The 20,184-nt window shown below is 34.0% G+C and overlaps 2 protein-coding genes across 5 annotated transcripts in view; both read right to left on the bottom strand.

Annotated features, from left to right (window-relative positions):
• The window catches only part of LOC114341196 (mitogen-activated protein kinase kinase kinase 13-A), a 309,717-nt gene that overhangs the window by 20,935 nt on the left and 268,598 nt on the right, over nt 1-20,184 (bottom strand). For 2 of the 4 annotated variants that reach the window (XM_050658679.1, XM_028291990.2), the window contains 2 exons: nt 18,565-18,892; nt 1,664-1,699 (listed from right to left, as the gene is read on the bottom strand). In XM_050658679.1, the coding sequence (XP_050514636.1) occupies nt 1,664-1,699; nt 18,565-18,892 (364 nt within the window). The remainder of the gene's footprint in view (nt 1-1,663; nt 1,700-18,564; nt 18,893-20,184) is intronic. The other 2 variants (XM_050658680.1, XM_050658681.1) reach the window with 2 other exon arrangements.
• On the bottom strand, nt 7,884-9,974 carry LOC126889938 (zinc finger MYM-type protein 1-like). Its single transcript, XM_050658685.1, has 2 exons — nt 9,938-9,974; nt 7,884-9,474 (listed from the first exon to the last, which is right to left on the bottom strand). The coding sequence occupies exons 1-2, from the start codon at nt 9,957-9,959 to the stop codon at nt 7,946-7,948; spliced, it is 1,551 nt and encodes a 516-aa protein (XP_050514642.1). The 5' UTR covers nt 9,960-9,974; the 3' UTR covers nt 7,884-7,945.

The following is a 20,184-nucleotide window of genomic DNA, read 5'->3' as shown; positions in this document are numbered from 1 at the left end:
ATCGAAAATGATGAGCAACAATTTGAACATTTAGGTCGTCACTAAGTAAGTAGTTGCTTTTATTGTATTTTATTGTTATATTTTACAGTGTTGTTTGTCTTATTGTTGTTTTAATTAATTATATACGTTTACATCTGGAAAATGTTTCTTTGTTTTTTCCATAGCACACTACTTTTCCTTAACTTCGTTTACCGGTGACATTATCAGTTGTTTAAAATTTACAAGTTTCGTAAGATATCTCGAGATAGAAAAAAGGTATCGACATGCGGTTTTCGGTATTATATTGCTAATTTTGTCTAATTTTGTAATACAGGATTAAAAATGCATACTTGTATTTAATATTCTCCAAAGAAAACTAGATTTCCGAAAATAATTAAATAACGCCTACTAGCTGGCATATTACTTATTAAGATATTTCGAAAATAAGACTCTTACATTGACGAAAAAGAGCTGTTTTCAACAAGACCAAGTATGCAAAATTCGATTTAGCAGAACCGGACTTACAGCCATTTTTTCATAAGAAGATTCCCACTCACCCCCACCTCTTATTTGCAAGGGTAGACTTAAACTTGTGAAATCAAATATGCGCAGAATTTTATGAAGACGATGATTGGATTTCCAGTGCACTTTCATTAGGTAAATTTTGTAAAATTTTGATTTTTTAAATTTTGATATTCAATTACGCCCTCTAGCGGTGGACCTGCAATTATGAAAATAATTTCCAGGCTTTTCCCTAGGCAACTTTTGTTATAAATATTTTTTTCTCAAAGCTGTACTATAAACGGTTTCCGAGATATGGCCGAGAGTCATTCTTATTGGGACACCCGGTACATATTTGATTTGCTGGCACGACTCAATAGTTCAATTCTGTAGGTCCATATAGGTCGTATGACTGTTTTATAAATGATCAGTTTGTTCTCAATTGATATCCAGATTTTCGACCTTTAAGGCCCGGTACTTTATGTCTCGATTAACAGCCGGTTAGTTAACCGAGGTTTAATCGGGACCACTTTAGGACCTTTTGCGTTGTAATAAATTCAATTATAATTATTATTATACTTATTTATAATTATAATAATACTTGTAATTGCATTTATTACAACGCAAGAGACCCTAAAGAGGTCCCGATTAAACCACGGTTAACTAACCGGATGTTAATCGAGACATAAAGTACCGGGCCTAAGCCAATTAATTTCTTTCACTTTCAGTTCAGTTTGTTTCTTCTTCTTTAAAATGTGTTGTTTCCAGTTTAATTTAGAATCAAGATGAAGTCCCAGGTATTTGACGATATTCTGTTGGTGAATGTTGACTTGATGTATGGTTTATGTTGACTAAAATTTGGGCATTGATCATCAGTGTGAAAAATATATTTGTTAACTTAGTTTCATTAGCTGTTATCTTGGATTAATCCAATTTTATGTCTGCTTATTACTGAATTGTTAATATTTTTTATAACACCACACATTCAACTTCTTTAAGATAGAAGATTCATAGGAAACAGAATTCAACAATCTTATTACTACATAATACGACAAGTATTGCAAATAGTATATAAATTGTGTTCCTTGATTTAAAAAAATATATAATGGTCAAACTAAATAGTGACAAGTGTCAGCAAAAAGTGATGTGATATTATGTGTTTGTTTGGGGTGTGTAAGATTACCTTGACTTTACAGATTCTTTTCCAGAAGCAGGTTTGCTGCATAGATTAAAAATGTATGTTAAAATAGATATTTCTTACTCGCAGCAGTTTTATTACATAGCTTAATAGCCCAGTAAATGAACGGGAAATTCGACGATACCGTGTAATTTTCAGGGGCAACTCCGAATTGCATGAAATTTTGGATTTAGGTTCTACTTACCCTCCACTTCAAAGTTGAAATTGTGCCGTTGGTTGCTTTTACTTGGGGGGTGACAGTCATCCCTTCTCGGGGGTGGAAAAGCATACGTTCAAGATAAGACCGGAAATAGATAAATTGACTAATTTTAAGCAACTTTTGTTCTATAGAGTTTTTTACGTAAGTCAATACTTTTCGAGTTATTTGCCATTGAAAATGTTGGTTTTTCGACAAAAAAAACTACGTTTTCAGACGGTTTTTCGCAAATAACTCAAAAAGTCAATATTTTATCGAAAAAAATGTCCTTAGCAAAAGTGTAGCTTATAAAAGACCCAAAAAAATGGTGTATCAGTAAAGTATATCAATCAAATAAAAACAAAGTTGTAGCTCATGAAAAATACGTTCTTATTCGTCTAATTCCAAATCGAATATTTCAAGGTTAAACCACCGAAAAATTAAGCACTTTTCGGGAAAACCCCTTTTAAACTTTTTTAAATTGTTTATAAAAAGCTTTGTTTTAATTGATAACAAAAGTTTTAGCATTAAAAATAAGCGAGTTACGCTCAAAATAGAGTTGGTCCTCTTTTTTTTGTAAAAAATCATGAAAATCTCGCCGTGTTTAGCTCCCCAAATGCAATTAATCGCTACCGCTTTACAAACAATTTACCAGTGGCGGCTCGTGAGTAAAAATATCGGTGGGGCACTTTTATTTTGAGCGGCAAATACGAAATTATGAACACCGAAAAAATGTTGCTAGTTACAAACTTACCAATGTATTTAAGGATTCTAGTGAATAGTCCTTTTTTTTCATCACTAGGTGGGGAATCTGCAAACAGACATCGCGTCGGAGGTAAACATTTCCGACAGTGCTGGGTTCCTGAGCTAAAACCTCATCAGTGTCACGTCGACCAGTTTGGCCCTAAGTCGGACCTCCCTGCCCTCCGTAACTTCGATGTAGCAGGGACCAGCTGAATCCCACCACTCTCATACTAGGGCATCAGGGTGGAATCGCTCGTTAGAGCATAACTTCTCCCCGATGTCCTCCTTTTGCCCGATTCTCAGTTGCTCGCCATCACGCATCAGCTTCTATCTCTCGCACTCATCTGACCACCACGTCCTTTACCACTATGCTGTCAACCACTCCTTCTTCCTACCTCTACCTTCTCTTTTATCGACAGCACCTTTATCACATAGTTGTGGATGTTATCCCACCAATCGCTCATCCATCACAACTCACAACATACCTGTTTTTGGTCACTATATTGTTATGTTCCTTTATTGATCTTCTAAAAGCCGAATCTAACTGTGATTGTATATTTATTGACCCTAATAATTGGTATTCAACACAATACTGGATGTGTTTGGAGTTTGGAGCTAACATTATGTTTTTTAATTTTCTCTGAGAGATGTTTAATATCATTTACACCACGGATTGTCCAAGACTCGTCCACTTGTGGTTAAAACAATAAACACTTAAAACAATAGAAGCGATTTGTCTCCTCACAATCGAATAACCAGTCTGCTAACAAATAATGTTTCTCATTGAATTTAGGATTAAAAGTTCTATTACCACTTTGTCCTGCCTGAATTATGTCCAATTTTGGTCTAAGACGTCCTATTGTTTGGTATTTAAAAAATTTTCGAACTCTAAAGTATTTTTGTCTTAATAAAGCATACACTATTAATATTTGTTGCCATATCGAATTATTGGATATCGACATCGACAATAATGAAGTCAGTATTGAGAATTGTACACTTAACACAGACCGAAAACTACGCTCGGGCTGTGTCCTAGGTGAAGTATATTGGTGCGATACAGACTGCCAAGCCAAATCCCGTAACGTTGCCAGTTACTACCTGCATCTGAGGATATTTCTTATTTCGCACACGGCAAGTCATCATTATGGAGACCTACACAGAGGAGAGGAATCGAGATAGGACGACCTTGAAATTTTTGTACACAATTTTGCCTGTTTGCTTGGTTTCTCGCTAGGGCGGCGGTGGCGTAGAAATAGATGCTACTTTTGCATTGGAGTGAATGTGAAAATTTCGAAAATAATTAATTATTCGTAGTTAATATAAGATTATTGGTTTTGGTGGTTAATATTATTTAAATATGAGTGCCAAGAAAGCTTACACTAAAAGAACTTGTTTCGTACCGGGATTTATATCGAGTTATCGTTCCGATAAAAAATTCAAAAGGGAACTTAACGAAGTTAATAAAGACTTTTTATAAAGATTTGTCTTTATGTTATTTATAACGTTCGTGGATTAAACCTATTCGTTTGTATGTTATTTCCTTCGGTGTAAATAAAATTTGTGCCTATTATTGGTTTTTATTTTAACCTGAAAATTATAGTGATAATAGTAGGACGATCTTGAAAGTTTTTCTGTCGAAACAATGCATTTTTTGAGACAAAATATTTCACAAAAATTAACATTAATTTTATAAAAGTCAGACTATCGTCTGCGTAGTTTATAGACATATATTTTTATTAACTAAATTTAAACATCTGATAGGTAAGCTTTCAGAATATAGATAAATGAAGTATTAAAAAAAAGCAGTTTAAATTTTGATAAAAAGAATACCTAATTAAAAAAAATTGATCAATAAACTTCAAATTATTTAAATAACTTTTTAAACTTTTTAAAAACAATTACGTACAGTTAAGTCAATTTTTTCAACTAACAAACTTTTTAATATCAGTTACAAAGATATTAAAAAATTAATTTGCCGTTGAAATACCATTGGTATATAAATGTGGCAGTTAGATAATGTGACAAAATATTTCCGCTTCAAAATAAGCTGTCCTACATATTAAAGTAATGACAAATTTAAATTTGATGTCACATCTCCATCTACAATGGTATATAAAGAATACACTTTTTACCACACGTCGATATGTTATAAGGTTAAAATAATTTATTTTTGGCATAAAACATATTCAGCTACAATCCACCAATAAATTAATGTCTAATTACGCTAAAAACAAAAATTAAATGAGTTAAATATTAAATAAGTCCATAAGAGCTAATGTATTTGTAGCACCTATTCGAACACTTGCGCCTCTAGCGGCGATTGCTGAAAGTTGAATTAGAGGTTGAAAAGTTAGCCCACAAACGATGCATTGCGTTTCCACTCCTTCTTACAGGTCTCCATAGTCATCATCTAGTGCCCGATTTTTTTTTGTAACTTGACAACAGTGAGTCCGGGCGCTGGGAAAAGAGCCCTTCCTCGGGTGCGGGCATAATTAAAAACTACACTGTGTAGTAGTTTTTAATCAATGGTGCGGGTGAACGCTGTTAATTTATAATTCTAAACTTTTTGGAGCGTCGCGTCGCATCGACTGAATATTTTTATTAGATTTTTAAATAAAGAAAAATTCATTCAATATAAATTGTATGAGATATCTACTACATTAAATGAGCTAGTGGGAGGGCAGTGCCCCAAGCGCCTCCCTGCCACAGCCGCCCCTGCAATTTACGTCCCTATCTATTTTTTATATGATCTGTCAGTCTCACCGGTTTAAAGTGTTTATTTTTGAAAGGGTTATAATTGAGAAAGCTTGAATGGGTCACTAATCACAAGTGTATGCAAATTTTGAATAACCATGTCTTAACCTATTTTTGTCTTACGGAGAAACAAAATGAAACTAGCATATTTATAATAGCAAAACCTACATTTTTTTACTCTTTAAGATTTTTCTTATCACTAATACTTTTTACGTTATTTTGAAAAAATTAAATTTTTCAAAAATTTTTAGAATTTTTTTGTTAATTTAAAACTAAATGTTTTCAAAAATAAGCACTTCGAACCAGTCAAACTTACAGATCATATAAACAATACACATACAGTTAAAATAGATGGTAAAGGCAAACGAATAATTTCATTTAGGGTGCTAAATAGAGGGAGGTTTTCACGATTTTTTTTACCAAAAAAAAGGGCCAACTATTTTTTTTTCGGTGTAACTCGTTTATTTTTGATGCTGTAAACTTTTGTAAAAAAACAAATAACAAGCTTTTTTCCGATACTTTAAAAATGTTGATAAGGTTTTCCCGAAAAACGCTTCTTTCTTCGGTGATTTCGCGTTGAATTATTCGATTTCGAATTAGACGAATAAGAACGTATTTTTCATGAGTTACATCTTTGATTCTACTCAATTTGTAGACTTTACTGGTACACCATTTTTTTCGTTTTTTTATAGGCTACACTTTTGCTAAAAATATTTTTTCGATAAAGTATTTACTTTTTGAGTGTTTTGGAAAGAACTGTCTGAAACCGTAGTTTTTTTGTCGAAAAATCAACATTTTAAATCGCGAATAACTCGAAAAGTATTGACTTACGTAAAAAACTTTTTAGAACAAAAGGTGCTTAGAATAAGTCAATTTATCCATTTCCGGCCTTATCTTAAACACGCGTTTTTCACCCCCCGAGAAGGGGTAAATGTCACCCCCCAAGTAAAAGCAACCAACGGCACAAATTCAACTTTGAAGTGGAGGGTAAGTAGAACCTAAATCCAAATTTTCATGCAATTCGGAGTTGCCCCTGGAAATTACACTCCAAAACGATCATTTATTGGGCTATAATTATAAATACAAAAAATATTAATTTTAATTATTATTAAGGTCACTGTCAACCGAAAGGTGACTTGAGGCTTAGAATACCACTTGGTTAATAGCTTTTGAAAATAGCTAAAGATAGTGTAGATCACCAACTTACATCAGCTTAAATTAACTTGGAAGAAATGGTAAAATCTGCACAAGGTGAATGTCTATGAAATATATTCGGTAATTTTACAGGGAAATATCAAAATTTCATATCTAATATATACTAAAAGCAGCGAGCAAAAGTACGTGTTAACGAACAGCTGTCAGAGGAAATTGAAATTAGACGTGGGGTGAGACAGGGATGCGTATTGTCGCCAGTTATCTTTAATGTCTACTCGGAAGAGATCCTACTCTTGAGGGTGAAACACCTGGAATAAAGGTGAACGGAGTTCCCATTAACAACATTAGATGTGCGGATAACACTGTCATCTTAGCCGAAAATATTGAAGATCTTCAGAGAATGGTTAACAGAATAGCGGTGGATAGCCAAGAATACGGTCTAACAATGAACACCAAGAAGACAAAATTTATGAGAATATCTAAAACTCAAAGACATAACGAGAATCTCCTCATAAACGGAACCAATGTCGAACGAGTACACCAATATGCATATCTTGGAACAATGCAGTGCCGGATTTACCAATTTTCCGCCCTACGCCAGTTAAAAAATGCCGCCCTTAGGTTAGCTAGGTAAAAACAGCAATAAAACCAGAATTTTAAATTTAAATATTTATTTTCACAACTATATGAACTATAATAATATTATATTAGTTTTCGCCGGGATTTCATAGCCTCAAACGAGTTTATAATATTATCAAAATCTAAGCTTGTTGTCAAATCAGATTCTATCGTCAAAATTGTCAATGCATTTAATCGCTCTTGTTCCATTGTTGATCTTAAATACGTCTTTAATCGTTTGAGGGTAGAAAATGAGCGCTCCGCCGAACAAACTGTGACAGCCATAGCAACAAATATACGTAGGGCGATTTCAACGTTGGGGAAAACTGCTTCCAAATTGTATTGTCGAATGTGCGAGAGCATATTTGATAAAGTGCATTTTTCGTATTTTATGTCTGTTTCTTTTAACAGTTCCGAGAAATGCAAACATTCTGTTGGAAACGCATCCTCCAGATCGTCCTTATAACATTCCTGTAGGTACCTGGCACTTTTGATTAACTGTTCTTGCGAACTTTCTTTTATTACGTAAAAGAATCCAAATTTTTTGAAAACACTGTCATATGCTTCATATCTTTTGTTCAGTTCCATTGAAACCCTATCAAGTATAGAAAAATATGTGTCCACTTTTAGCTGTTCCCTTCCTGTCAGAATTGTATCACCATCCCTATTTTCATCTGGGAAAAGTTTACGTCTCCGATTTCTTTGATGGTCATCATCGTATCTTTCATCCATAATATTTTTGGCTTTGTCAATGTACGTTTCAAACATGGCAGTATTTCGCAAAGATTTGACAAAATTTATCAATGATAAAAAGAGTCTAGTTACGTCGCCAGTATCGATATCGACGCCCTGAAGAGTTTTGTTGGTTTTATGGAAACGCTCAATATCACTTCCCAAAAAACCGACATGAAGGCACATTCGAAACGGTTTAAGCGACGTTTAATCCCAGCTGCCTCCGTTCGAACCGTTGGTTTTTCTGAAACCGCTTCTTCAATTGTTGTCAAAGCATTTAAATAATTGCTCCAGCTCCCGCGTAAGCTCATTAAAGCATCATGGCGTGCAGACCATCTTGTTCCGTCGACCCGTTTTGGAACTTTAGCGCCGGGTTTTAAATTGGAAAGTAGAATTTCCCAACGACGAGTAGACGCCGAGAAAAAAGTATATAGGCTCTGCACCGTTTCAAAAAACCTTACAGCCTCTCCGGCACATTCGGCAGCGCAGACGCCAACCAAATTCAATGAATGGGCGGCACATGGTAGGTAATCAGCGAGCGGGTTGCGTTTCAAAATCCTTGCTTGTAAACCACTGTAACAGCCGGACATATTACTAGCGTTGTCGTAGGACTGACCTCGACAATGTTTTAATTCCAAATTGTGCTTCTCCAATTTAGAAATTACAGCATTTTCCATATCTTCAGATTTATGTCCCACATTTGGCAAAAAGCCAACGAAGCGCTCTACTGGTTTTCCATTTTCTGTAACATATCTGATGATTACGGATAATTGATCAATATGTGCCATGTCGGGTGTTGAGTCAATTATAATTGAATAGTATTTTGACTTTCCAATTTCGGACATAATGTGATTCAGAACCTCAGTCGACATTAAGTCGATAAATTCTTCACATATTGTAGATGAGAGGTATGACGTTTTACCACTTCCCGGATTTCCGTGCTGAGATACATGCGTGGCTAAAAACGGATCAAATTCCGCTATGAGCTCCAGACACATCATGAAGTTTCCGTTGTTTGGATTGCCGAATTTTTCAACTGTTCCTCTAAACGGTAAACCTCTGGAAGCCAATTTTTTAGTCACTGCAACCACCCGCTTTAACACTTTTCGCCAGTAATCTTCTTCGAGTCTTATTTGCTGACACAGCAATGAATCAATTTGGTTTTGCTTTTGTTGACGCCGCAATAAGGTTACTTGGGATTTGGCGTGTTCGTGGGAGTTTTCATGTAAATTCAAAATTTTATTTACATTACTCCAATCATTTACGCCATCAGTGGCCATTTTTGAGGTTCCTCCGAAAAGACGACATGGAATGCAAAACAGGGATTTCTTTGATGGTGAATATATTAAGTATCTACGAGGTTGTTCTTCCTCATTGGCAAGTTTCCGACGGAAAACGTTCTTAGTAAGATACCGTGTCTTATTGCCAATAACAGTTTTTGTTAGTGAAAAATCCTCATCTGTATTTTGGCATATTTCATTTGGTAAGGACAACAAATAATCGATAGTAGCATCGTTGGCCTTCCATTCGGCAGGGTCGTTACTGATAACTGCTTGTAAACATTGTGGATTTACTGAAGCTGATGCACATGCAGATGCTTCTATTTTAGATTCTGACCCTAGAACAATAAAATATGCGAATATGCCTCTAAACTAAAAATATTGTAAAACTTTCATAAATAAAATTTTACATCAAACATTTTTTTGTAACTCTACTAATTAAGGATTTATGAAGTCATTTCAAAATTGTAATTTTTTTATTTTCCCCCATATCATAAACGAGATGGTAATTTTAAAATTTGTGTTTACCGTTTTAAAGTTACCCCCAATGATTTTTTTTGATAGGACTAACAATTATTAACAGTTACTTACGAAGAAACGAAGATACCATATAAGTGTCGAAAATTGAGAAAATGATGTTTCATTTCAGCCCAAAATATACAGGGCAATCAGAATCAGGGCATTCCATTTAAATGAAAATTTAAAATATGCCAAAGAGCCAAAGGGATGCCCAAAGAGTCAAAGAGTAGCAATGTAGTTAAAAAACACATTTATTCACATAATGACATAATCGATACTCACTCTCACTTGGCTCCGTGTCCATCGCTTCCGCATTATCTGGTGGTATAGGTACAGCAGACACAGCAGTAACAGTCTCCGATTCCGAATCCGAATCATGTGTTTTTAGGCTTTGGAAGTTGTAGTTGTAGGTTTAATTAAAAAATAGTTGTTTAATTTTTTTGTTTTGTCTAAAACTGCATGAAGTTTTCTCCGCTTTTCCTCAGCAAGCGTCTTGTATTGCGCTCCACTTAATCGTTTTCGCCGTCACTCATAGTGTTGAAAATTTTGCGACACTGGACTCGACACTTTAAACAGTTTAAACTAACTGACTGGGATGAACAATATTGAATATTGTTACGACTTTTACCCGTCGTATTTTCCGTGGGTTCTTCGTTCTTCAATAAACCAACAACTCACTTTAAAACTTTAAACTACTACTTTATTTCAACAAGTCCACTTATAAGTATAACAATACTTGCACTATTTACCTACTAATATTTACAGATTTCTAATACTCAATACTCTTCACTCTTCTACTTCTTTACAAATAATAACTAATAACACTTACTTAACACTATCTCACTACTAAAACCACTCTGTCTAGCCAATCTGTCTGCTAGTCACTCTCTCACTCATATCTTCAACTGTCTGGTGATAGCACACAGCACACAGCTGTAACTGTTCGCTTTATATACCTACCGGCAGGGTTTCCTGAATGTTCTAGGAATTTCCAGTAGTTAAGTAGTTTACTAGAAAAATCGAGACGTTCACTTACGACTTCCTTTGACTACTATCAGTAGCGCGGCTCTTATCTAAAGCGGCTTCTTTGCGGCAATCGCGCGGCAGATAAGCGGTATCCTTTTGTTACAGTCAGATAAAATAATCATTCCCAACAATTGTACTTCTGCCCGACCATGTTACGGCGGGGCGGAGACTTTAGATTTCATTGGAAACCTACCAAACATTCATTCATTTTTAGCTGTATTATACGTAAAATAGATTTTGGGTGATGGCCCCGTATATAATTTCAGTTTAAGAGTTTTCCTGATAATTGTTTGAAATTTTGCCGCCTCCCCAGTTTTGCCGCCTTACGCCTAGGCGTAATTTGCGTAATGGGAAATACGGCACTGGAACAATGATCAACTCCACAAATGATTACTTCCAGGAGATTAAAATTAGAATAGAAAAGGCTAGAGCGAAGTTTAACAAAATGAGAAATGTGCTCTGCACAAGAGATCTAAAGTTAAAGCTAAGAGTAAGGTTGGCTAGGTGCAACGTTTTCTAGACTTTGTTTTACGGAATGGAAGCTTGGACCTTGAATGCGGTATCAATGAAAACATTCGAGTTGTGGGTGTATCGAAGAATTCTGAGAATATCATGAAGAGAACACGTCACAAACAAAGAAGTTCTGAGAAAGGTCAATAAAGAAATGGAAGTCTTAGATACAATCAAAACCAGAAAATTGGAAAATTTCGGACTTATTACACGTGGAGAGAGATACAACTTGCTCCAACTCATTATGCAGGGAAAGATTCAAGGAAAAAGAATCATCTGGAGACGCAGGAATATCGTGGCTGCGCAACCTGAAAGAATGGTAGGGATGTACATCAAATGAACTTTTCGGAGCAGCCGTCTTCAAAGTCCGAATAGCTATAATGATTGCCGACCTCCGTCGCGGAGATGGCACTTGAAGAAGAAGAAGATCAAAATTTCGAGATAAAAGTCGAGAATTAAGTAAAGGCAAGGGATGGCAAAGTTCCAGAAAAGATGGAATCGACAATACAAATACATTCACCTGAAAGAAAATTGAGAAGTAGTTAAAAAAACTACAGTGTCAATGCAATAAAATATTTCATTACCGAAAGAACTAGTTAATTTATAAGAAATTAAGTTAACAATGTGATTATCATCATCATGAACATGAAATAATGTGGACCAATCCAAAGAAATTAAGACCTGTATTGAAATAGCATGTGTATCATTCATTAGACTTAAAAAGTTTCTTTGTTGTTGAGATATAAGGTTAGAACTACGCATAAGGATGCTTCAATATTACGTAGTATCTACTCTTCTTTATGGCTTGGAAGCGTGGACACTAAATCAAGTGCATCTGAATAAGGCCACCTTTGAATTGTGGTGTTACAGAAGAATGAATATCATGGATTCAAAGAATGTCAAGCCTGGAAGTAACTGGAAGGATAGGAAATAATATTAACTATCCAAAGACGAAAACTTGAATATTTAGGACATTATGAAGAGAGGGGGGTAACTTGTGAGATATACCAGAAAGCATTTGACAGAGTAAAACAAGACAAAATAAATAATTCTAATGCAAGAAATTAGAATGACAACAAAGATCTGAGAATTATCAGAAACATTTTATTACATTCAAAGGCCAAAATCAAAATAGAACACCAGTTAACTGATAAAATTGCAGTAGAAAGAGGAGTACGACAGGGTTGTATTTTATCTCCACTACTATTAAGAAAGCTTTAGACGGTTGTGCGAAAGGAATATTAATATAGTCTATTCGCTAATCTGAGACACAACTGCAACTGTCTACACTACAATTACAATAAAAATGCACTAAATAGAAATAAACAAACCAAGACAAGTTGAATGTTCGAGGAGCACTCCCAAATCACGATTTGGGAGTATTCCTCTTGCTTGTTTATTTCTAATGCATCTTTATTGTGATTGTAGTGTAGACAGTTGTGTCTCAGATTAGCGAATCGACTATAACCGGGGAATGGTTGAATAACATTAGATATGCAGATGACACATATCATTAAAAACAAAATACCGTCTGTTGAAATGCTATACAGGGTGTTTCGCAAAGAATGGGCCATAGCTTAACCTTAGATTCATGAGGTTAAAATAGGTCGATTTAAACTAACTTACCTTAGTACAAAATTTGATAATAACCGGAATACAGGGTGTCAAAGTTAAACTTTTTGGTTAGTGGTGCTGGTATTGTACACCCTACTAAATTATGTTAAACAAACGTTTCTGGCTACTACCAGAGGCGTACGACAGGAGAAGTGAATGGTTGACCCTTCCCAAATTCTACGCCACTGATGAAACTGCTATTTTAGCATAATTTTTAGATTCTGCAATACTTTCTATGCAAATAATATACTCTTGATTCGTAACGATAAAGTCATTAGTTTTCGAGATATTTAAAGTTAAAAATGAAAAGGCACTTATTTTGATTGATGTATTACGCTGCTTCGTTTTTAGCTTCAAATATCTCGAAAACTAATGGCTTTATCGTTACGAATGAAGAGTATGTTTTTTGCATAGAAAGTATTGGAGAATCAAAAAATTCCACTAAAATAGCAATTTCACCAGTGGCGTAAAATTTGGGAAGGCTCAACCATTCACGTTCCCCCGTCGTACGCCTCTGGTAGTAGCCAGAAGCGTTTGTTTAACATAATTTAGTAGGGTGTACAATACCAGCACCACTTACCAAAAAGTTTAACTTTGACACCCTGTATTCCGGTTATTATCAACTTTTGTACTAAGGTAAGTTAGCTTAAATCGACCTATTTTAACCTCAGGAATCTAAGGTTAAACTATGGCCCATTCTTTACCAAACATACTGTATATTCAGATAAACTGTTGCATTTATGAATCGGCTCGAAACTTTCGAAATGTGGTGTTATAGGCTCATCTTACGTATATCCTGGGTTGACCGAATTACTAATGTGGAAGTCCTGCGTAGAATGAAGAAAGACTGTGAAATTCTCATGACCAGACCGGCCAATATCCGGAACGAATAGGCACTTTAAGAAGAAGAGATGAGAGGGAAAAATACTCATTATTGCAACTTATTATACAAGGCAAAGCGAACAATGTGATCACAATCCAAAATATAATTAATCAGAAAAACTGTCCTTTTGGAGTACGAATGTTGTTTCGTAAAAGCTACATGATAATATACAGGGTGTCCCCGAAAATAGTGTTTTCTTTAAAGGTATAGGTAGAAGGCACGATGTAGAGCAAAAAAGGCTTATAACATTTTTTTCTAAATGCAACCGTTTGGCTAAAAAACCAAAATACATTTTATTATGCAAATTGAAATCTGACGACTATGTATACAAAAATCTAAACATAGATAATCACAATTCAAAAATAGTTGCAGCATTTTAGCCATAAGTTACAAAAAGTGGTTCTTATAAACAAACTGGTTAATGATCAAGAAAAATTCAGTAAATATCATTAACCTTTAAGTACTTATTTATTACTTTTAATTTTATCTTTTGGAAGTGGCTACTGTTACGACCGACGTTCTTTGCAATACAATTATTTCATACATTTAATTATGGCAATGAATTGTTTAGAATGTGACAAAGACATCAGTGACTCCAAGGATGCACTGAGTTGTGATAGCTGTGAAAGGAGTTTACATCGAAAATGCACGGAACTCTCGGCTTCGGAACTGAGAGTCATGGACCTAAAGAACAGTCGTCAACTGAAGTATTTCTGTCAGCAATGTTTGGAGGGCATGGCAGCTGTACCTAAATTATACAAAATCGTCAGCGAGTTACGCCTAGAGGTGAAACATCTTCAGGAAAGTATTGAAGCCAAAAACACGTCTATACCACAATTAACTACTACACCGTCAATTTCGAATGATGAATCTATAATTAATGAAATTCAAGAGCGTAATGCTAGAGCTAGGAACATTATGATCTTTAATTTGCCAGAATCCCCAAATGACACTACAACTGTGCGTTCAATCATAAGTGAAGCCTCCAGTGATGAAATAAGTATTGTTAAGATAACCAGAGTTGGCAAGAAAAATAAAAATGGACATCGTTCTGTAAAGGTGGAGCTCTCAAGACCCCAGGATGTATTTGATGTGTTAAAAAATAAATATAATGTAAGCCGTGATAGACATATTTTCATAAGTGCTGACCTCACGCGTCTTCAACAAAACATCTTAAATAAGTTAAAAACTGAATTGGCAGAAAGGAAATCTAAAGGTGAGAAAGATCTAGTTATAAGGTATATTAATGGTGAGCCTAAAATAACCAAATATAATCAGCAAAAAAACTCGAAATGATCATTCCACAAGTTTCCAATACACTGAAAATCTACTGTCATAATGTAGGAGGTTTAAGGACAAAATTATCTGATTTCTCTGCAGCAGTTAATTGTTCTTGCTTTGATATATTTGTCATTATTGAAAGTTGGTTGAACGATGATTTCCTAGATAAGGAACTTTATTTGGTTAATTATCAGATATTCAGATGTGATAGATCTAATCTTTCAAGTACTAAAAGTAGAGGTGGAGGGATTTTGATACTTATTCATAGAAAAATAAAAGCTTTTAGAATGAGCCTCATAAACAATTCAGTGGAGCAGTTATTTATAACTTGTTCTGTTTCAAAATTTAATTTTATCATTGGTGGCGTGTATATTCCTCCTAACAGTCCAAATAATTGTTATCTATCACATGTTGAAACGATTGAAGATTTGAGAATTCAGTATAATAAATGCAACTTTTATATTTTTGGTGATTTTAACTTGCCTAATATAACTTCCGATTTAAATAATATATCACCATCTCAGATGAATGAAAACATTTCTAGTGTAGCACAATGTTATGCTTTTCTTGATTTTAAACAGCATATTACTATTCCTAACTCTAATAATAAGTTTTTAGATCTACTATTTTCGAATGTGGATAGTATTCTAGTTTCATCTGCAATAGATCCTATTTTTTCTGAATCTACCCATCACAAACCATACTCCTTTGATTTACCTATATCGGGCATTACAAATAATTTACTGTGCCAAGAATTTTACTATGATTTCAGAAACGCTGATTATATTAGCTTACAGAATTATTTGGGACCTATCAATTGGCACAAGTATTTAAATTTAAATGACATAAATACTGCAGTACACAATTTCTATCATATTATGAGTATGGCATTAAATCTTTTTGTGCCCAAAAAGAAAAGTAAGGTATCAACTTTCCCAAAGTGGTTCAATGCTGAGTTGAGAAATTTAATCATCCAAAAGAAAATAGCTCACAAAAATTACAAGAATACTGGCAATCGCTGTTATTACATAGAATTTTCAAAGTTACGTAGTCAATGTAATATTTTATCTAAAGAATGTTTTGTGAATTACAAAAAAGACCTTGAAAATAATTTTAATACCGATCCCAGGTCATTTTGGAGATTTTTTAGCCGAAAAAATAATCTATATGATGTTCCTAATAATATGTATCTAGCTGATAAAAAAGCTGTGAATGGTGATCAGATAAGTGAACTTTTTGCTGCTTACTTCTCTGAAGTTTATGTTTCTTCCCTGGATGTAAGTTATCATGACACATTTAATAATTATTCATCTATAAAGTGTGATTCTTTGACAGCGGAAGTTATTTTTGATGGTTTGTCAAAACTTTCTAATAATGTAACAGCTGGACCGGATGGTCTTCCCGATTTTTTCTTGAAAAACTGTGCTTACAGTCTAACTCAACCATTGTTTGTTCTATATAACTTATCATTGAAATTAGGCATTCTTCCTGATAAATGGAAAACTAGCCATTTAATTCCAATTTTTAAATCTGGCGAAAGAGAAAATATAGAAAATTACAGAGGTATATCTAAACAATCGACCATTCCTAAACTACTTGATAAGTTGATTTATAACCATATTAGTTTTACTTGTCAACAATTAATAAATAATTATCAACATGGCTTTATGCACAAGAAATCCACAACTACAAACTTACTATCTTATGAAACATCTATTATCAGAGATCTGGAAAGAAAATGTCAGGTAGATTGTGTATACACAGACTTTTCAAAAGCCTTTGATAGGATTGACCACTACTTACTGCTACATAAACTTAAGGCATATGGTTTCAGCGATCAGCTTTTAAAGTGGTTTGATAGCTATTTAATAGGTCGCACACAAAAAGTCAAACTGGGTTCATTTATGTCAGATGCAATACAAATAAAATCTGGAGTTCCACAAGGTGCTCATTGCTCGCCCCTTCTGTTCAATCTGTTTATTAACGACATAGGTGAATGTTTTAATCACTCTAAGTACTTGCTATTTGCTGATGATTTGAAGATTTACAGATCTATCAAAAATCATGAAGATTGTAGTCTCCTTCAAAACGATCTCAATAATTTAGTTGAGTGGTGTAATAAAAACAGACTCTTTTTAAACATTAATAAATGTCATTTCATTAGCTTCCACAAAGTTGCAAAAAAATATCAATCATCATATGTCATCGACAGTAAAGCGCTCTCTTATGTTAGAGCAGTAAAGGATTTAGGAGTAATATTCGATGAAAACTTAACGTTTGTGGATCACATTAACTATGTGACAGCAAAGGCTTCAAAAGTACTGGGTTATATACTTCGCAGTTGTGCTGATCTTTCCCTTAATACAATAAAGGCTGTTTACTCATCATTGGTTATATCTATATTAGAATTCTCCTCTATTGTCTGGTCACCATTTTATAATGTTCATGTTGTTTGTCTCGAGAGAGTTCAAAATAAGTTTTTAAGATTTGCAGCATACAGATTGGGATATAATGTTATTGAACTAAACCACAACTATACCATCATCCGTAGTGATCTCAATTTGCACTCCTTAAAAGACCGTAGAATTATAAATGATCTAGCTTTTATTTATAAACTATTAAATAGTGAAATCAATTGTCCTGATTTATTAAAATTAATAAACTTTAATATTCCAAACCATAATCTGAGAAATAATAACTTGTTCCATGTACCTCATCATTCAACTAACTATGGTCTTAACTCACCAATAGATAGAACTTTAAGTCGCCTGAATGATTTGGACATCGATTTATTCTCTTCTTCCAGTCGAGTATTTAAAAACCAACTAAAATCAATTTTTCCGGTCAGCACTTATGTTTAATATTTAATATTATATTTTCAGTGGATTTGTTAATTTTTGCCATGGATAATGCTTTTGTATTATGTAATGTGTTAATTTTTTTATTGTCTGTAGTTAGATGATTAATGTCAGTTTATATTATACTATTATGTATTGTCACTGCATAACGTGGATTGTGTGTATGTTAAATTTAGTTTTATTGTAATGTACTTACTACAGTTTTATGCTGTCACACTTTCATTTAATTCATTTTATTTTATTTTTAGTTTTTTTACTGTTTTACTGGACTTTACTAATACTACTTTTACTTCTACTTATTGTTTATATATGTATATTTTTTTTTAAATTGGGGAAACCCGTAAATAAATAAATAAATATTTAAGTATTTACATTAAACCCTGTCTTTATCCTAAACAAACAAACAAATTCTTGTTTTGTTGGATTTTCAAACATGGGGTGGTACAATTATATGCAGGTGTACCTGTCTGACCTACATTTGTGTGTCAATAAACTAAATCACAAACAGTTCTTGTACAGTGTTGCCAAATTAGTTAATTTTATGAAAATAAAAGTTCGCTTATATGGCGATGTAATGAACGATGTAATTTTTTTTGGAAACGGTTAACTTTAGAAAAAAATGTTATAGGACTTCTTTGTTCTACATTGTGTATTATATCCATACCTTAAAGGAACGCACTATTTTCGGGGACACCCTGTATAATCAATATAATTAAATACTCTAATTAAATATTTACCTTCTCCTTCTTAAAGGATGATTATATATCTCCCCTTCCTCGTCTGTGACACTATCTTCGTTAGCTGCATCTTCAGTACTATCCAAATCGTCCCTTGTTTCTGAAAAACTTCGCTGCCTGATGATATCTACAAGGTTGGTGGAAATGTTGCCGTTTTCCGGTGAGAAGATCGTATCGATCTTCATCGCAGATACTTTCCGACTGATCGTTTCGAGGTTATCCTCTTCACTGGACAGTTGCGGATCAATGTTTCGATTGACGCTGTCTTCGCATTCAAAGATCTCTGGACTTGGCGTTCGGGAATCTCTTCTGGTGAATATCTGAACTACTAATAAAAAATCATGTTTATATCTAATATCGATTATTATAATAAAAACATAATTTTAAAAAGAGATGACATCGAAATTATTAGACAAAAGAACCAAAATGGCCATCTACAGAACATTGATTAGACCTGTAGTAACCTATGGTTTTGAAAGCTGGGTAATAAGCTGGGTAAAATAAAATACAGGGTGTTCCATTTAAAAAAACATAACTTTGATCTGCCACTATGTTATCGAACACCCTGTAACATTCTAACTAATTTTGTAATATGAAGTTCAAAGTTGGCTACAATTTTTGTTATTAACTTTTATCGCTATCCATTACTCTAACGGATCTACGGAGCTTTACCCCACTAGTCAATCACCCTGTATAATAGCAGTTAAATATTGCATTTTACAAAGGCAAAGGCAGATATCGAGCACTGAATTTATTTAATCTTGCCCAAGTATACTTTCGCTATCTAGAGCATCTTCAGGGGCATCTGAAATAAGCAAAGAAAGCACCATTGTAAAGGAAGAAAAAGTTCGACAAAAAAATCGAAGATGATGTGATAAAAAAGTACAATAACGTTTCTTACTTACTTCGTCAATAAAAAGAAGGTATTATCCTCGAATGTCATCTAATATGAAATAGTTTGGTGGCAACTTAAATTAACATATATAACTACACAACTATATGTTAATTTAAGTTGCCACCAAACTATTTTGCCACAAAGTTGTGTAGTTATATGTTAATTTAAGTTGCCACCAAACTATTTCATATTAGATGACATTCGAGGATAATACCTTCTTTTTATTGACGAAGTAATTAAGAAACGTTATTGTACTTTTTCATCACATTATCTTCGATTTTTTGTGGAAGTTTCTAACTTTTTCTTCCTTTACAATGGCGTGTTCTTTGCTTATTTCAGATGCCCCTGAAGATGTTCTAGATAGCGAAAGTATACTTGGACAAGATTAAATAAATTCAGTGCTCGATATCTGCCTTTAACTTTGTAAAATTCATATATTCGAGCATTCAACCATTTCCTATTTTACTAAATATTGCATTGTTAACTAGTTCTAAGCTATTCTGAAAATTTCAGGTATGGTATGTTAAACAGTAAATGGTTAAATTCAATTAGTTACCACTATAAACAGCCCGGATTAACCGATAATAGTATAAAAGGCCCGGTTTCAGGTAAAATTTATTTTAGGATTTATTATGGGAGTACCGTCTAGTCAGTGTTAATTGCAAAAGACCAACTCTGTCTACCTCGGTGGCTTATCGCTCCGGGTGGGTCTTAACAATGGGCCA

Source organism: Diabrotica virgifera, chromosome 8 (genome assembly GCF_917563875.1).
Source record: "Diabrotica virgifera virgifera chromosome 8, PGI_DIABVI_V3a".
NCBI lineage: Eukaryota > Metazoa > Arthropoda > Insecta > Coleoptera > Chrysomelidae > Diabrotica > Diabrotica virgifera.
This window is presented reverse-complemented; position numbering and strand designations above follow the sequence as displayed.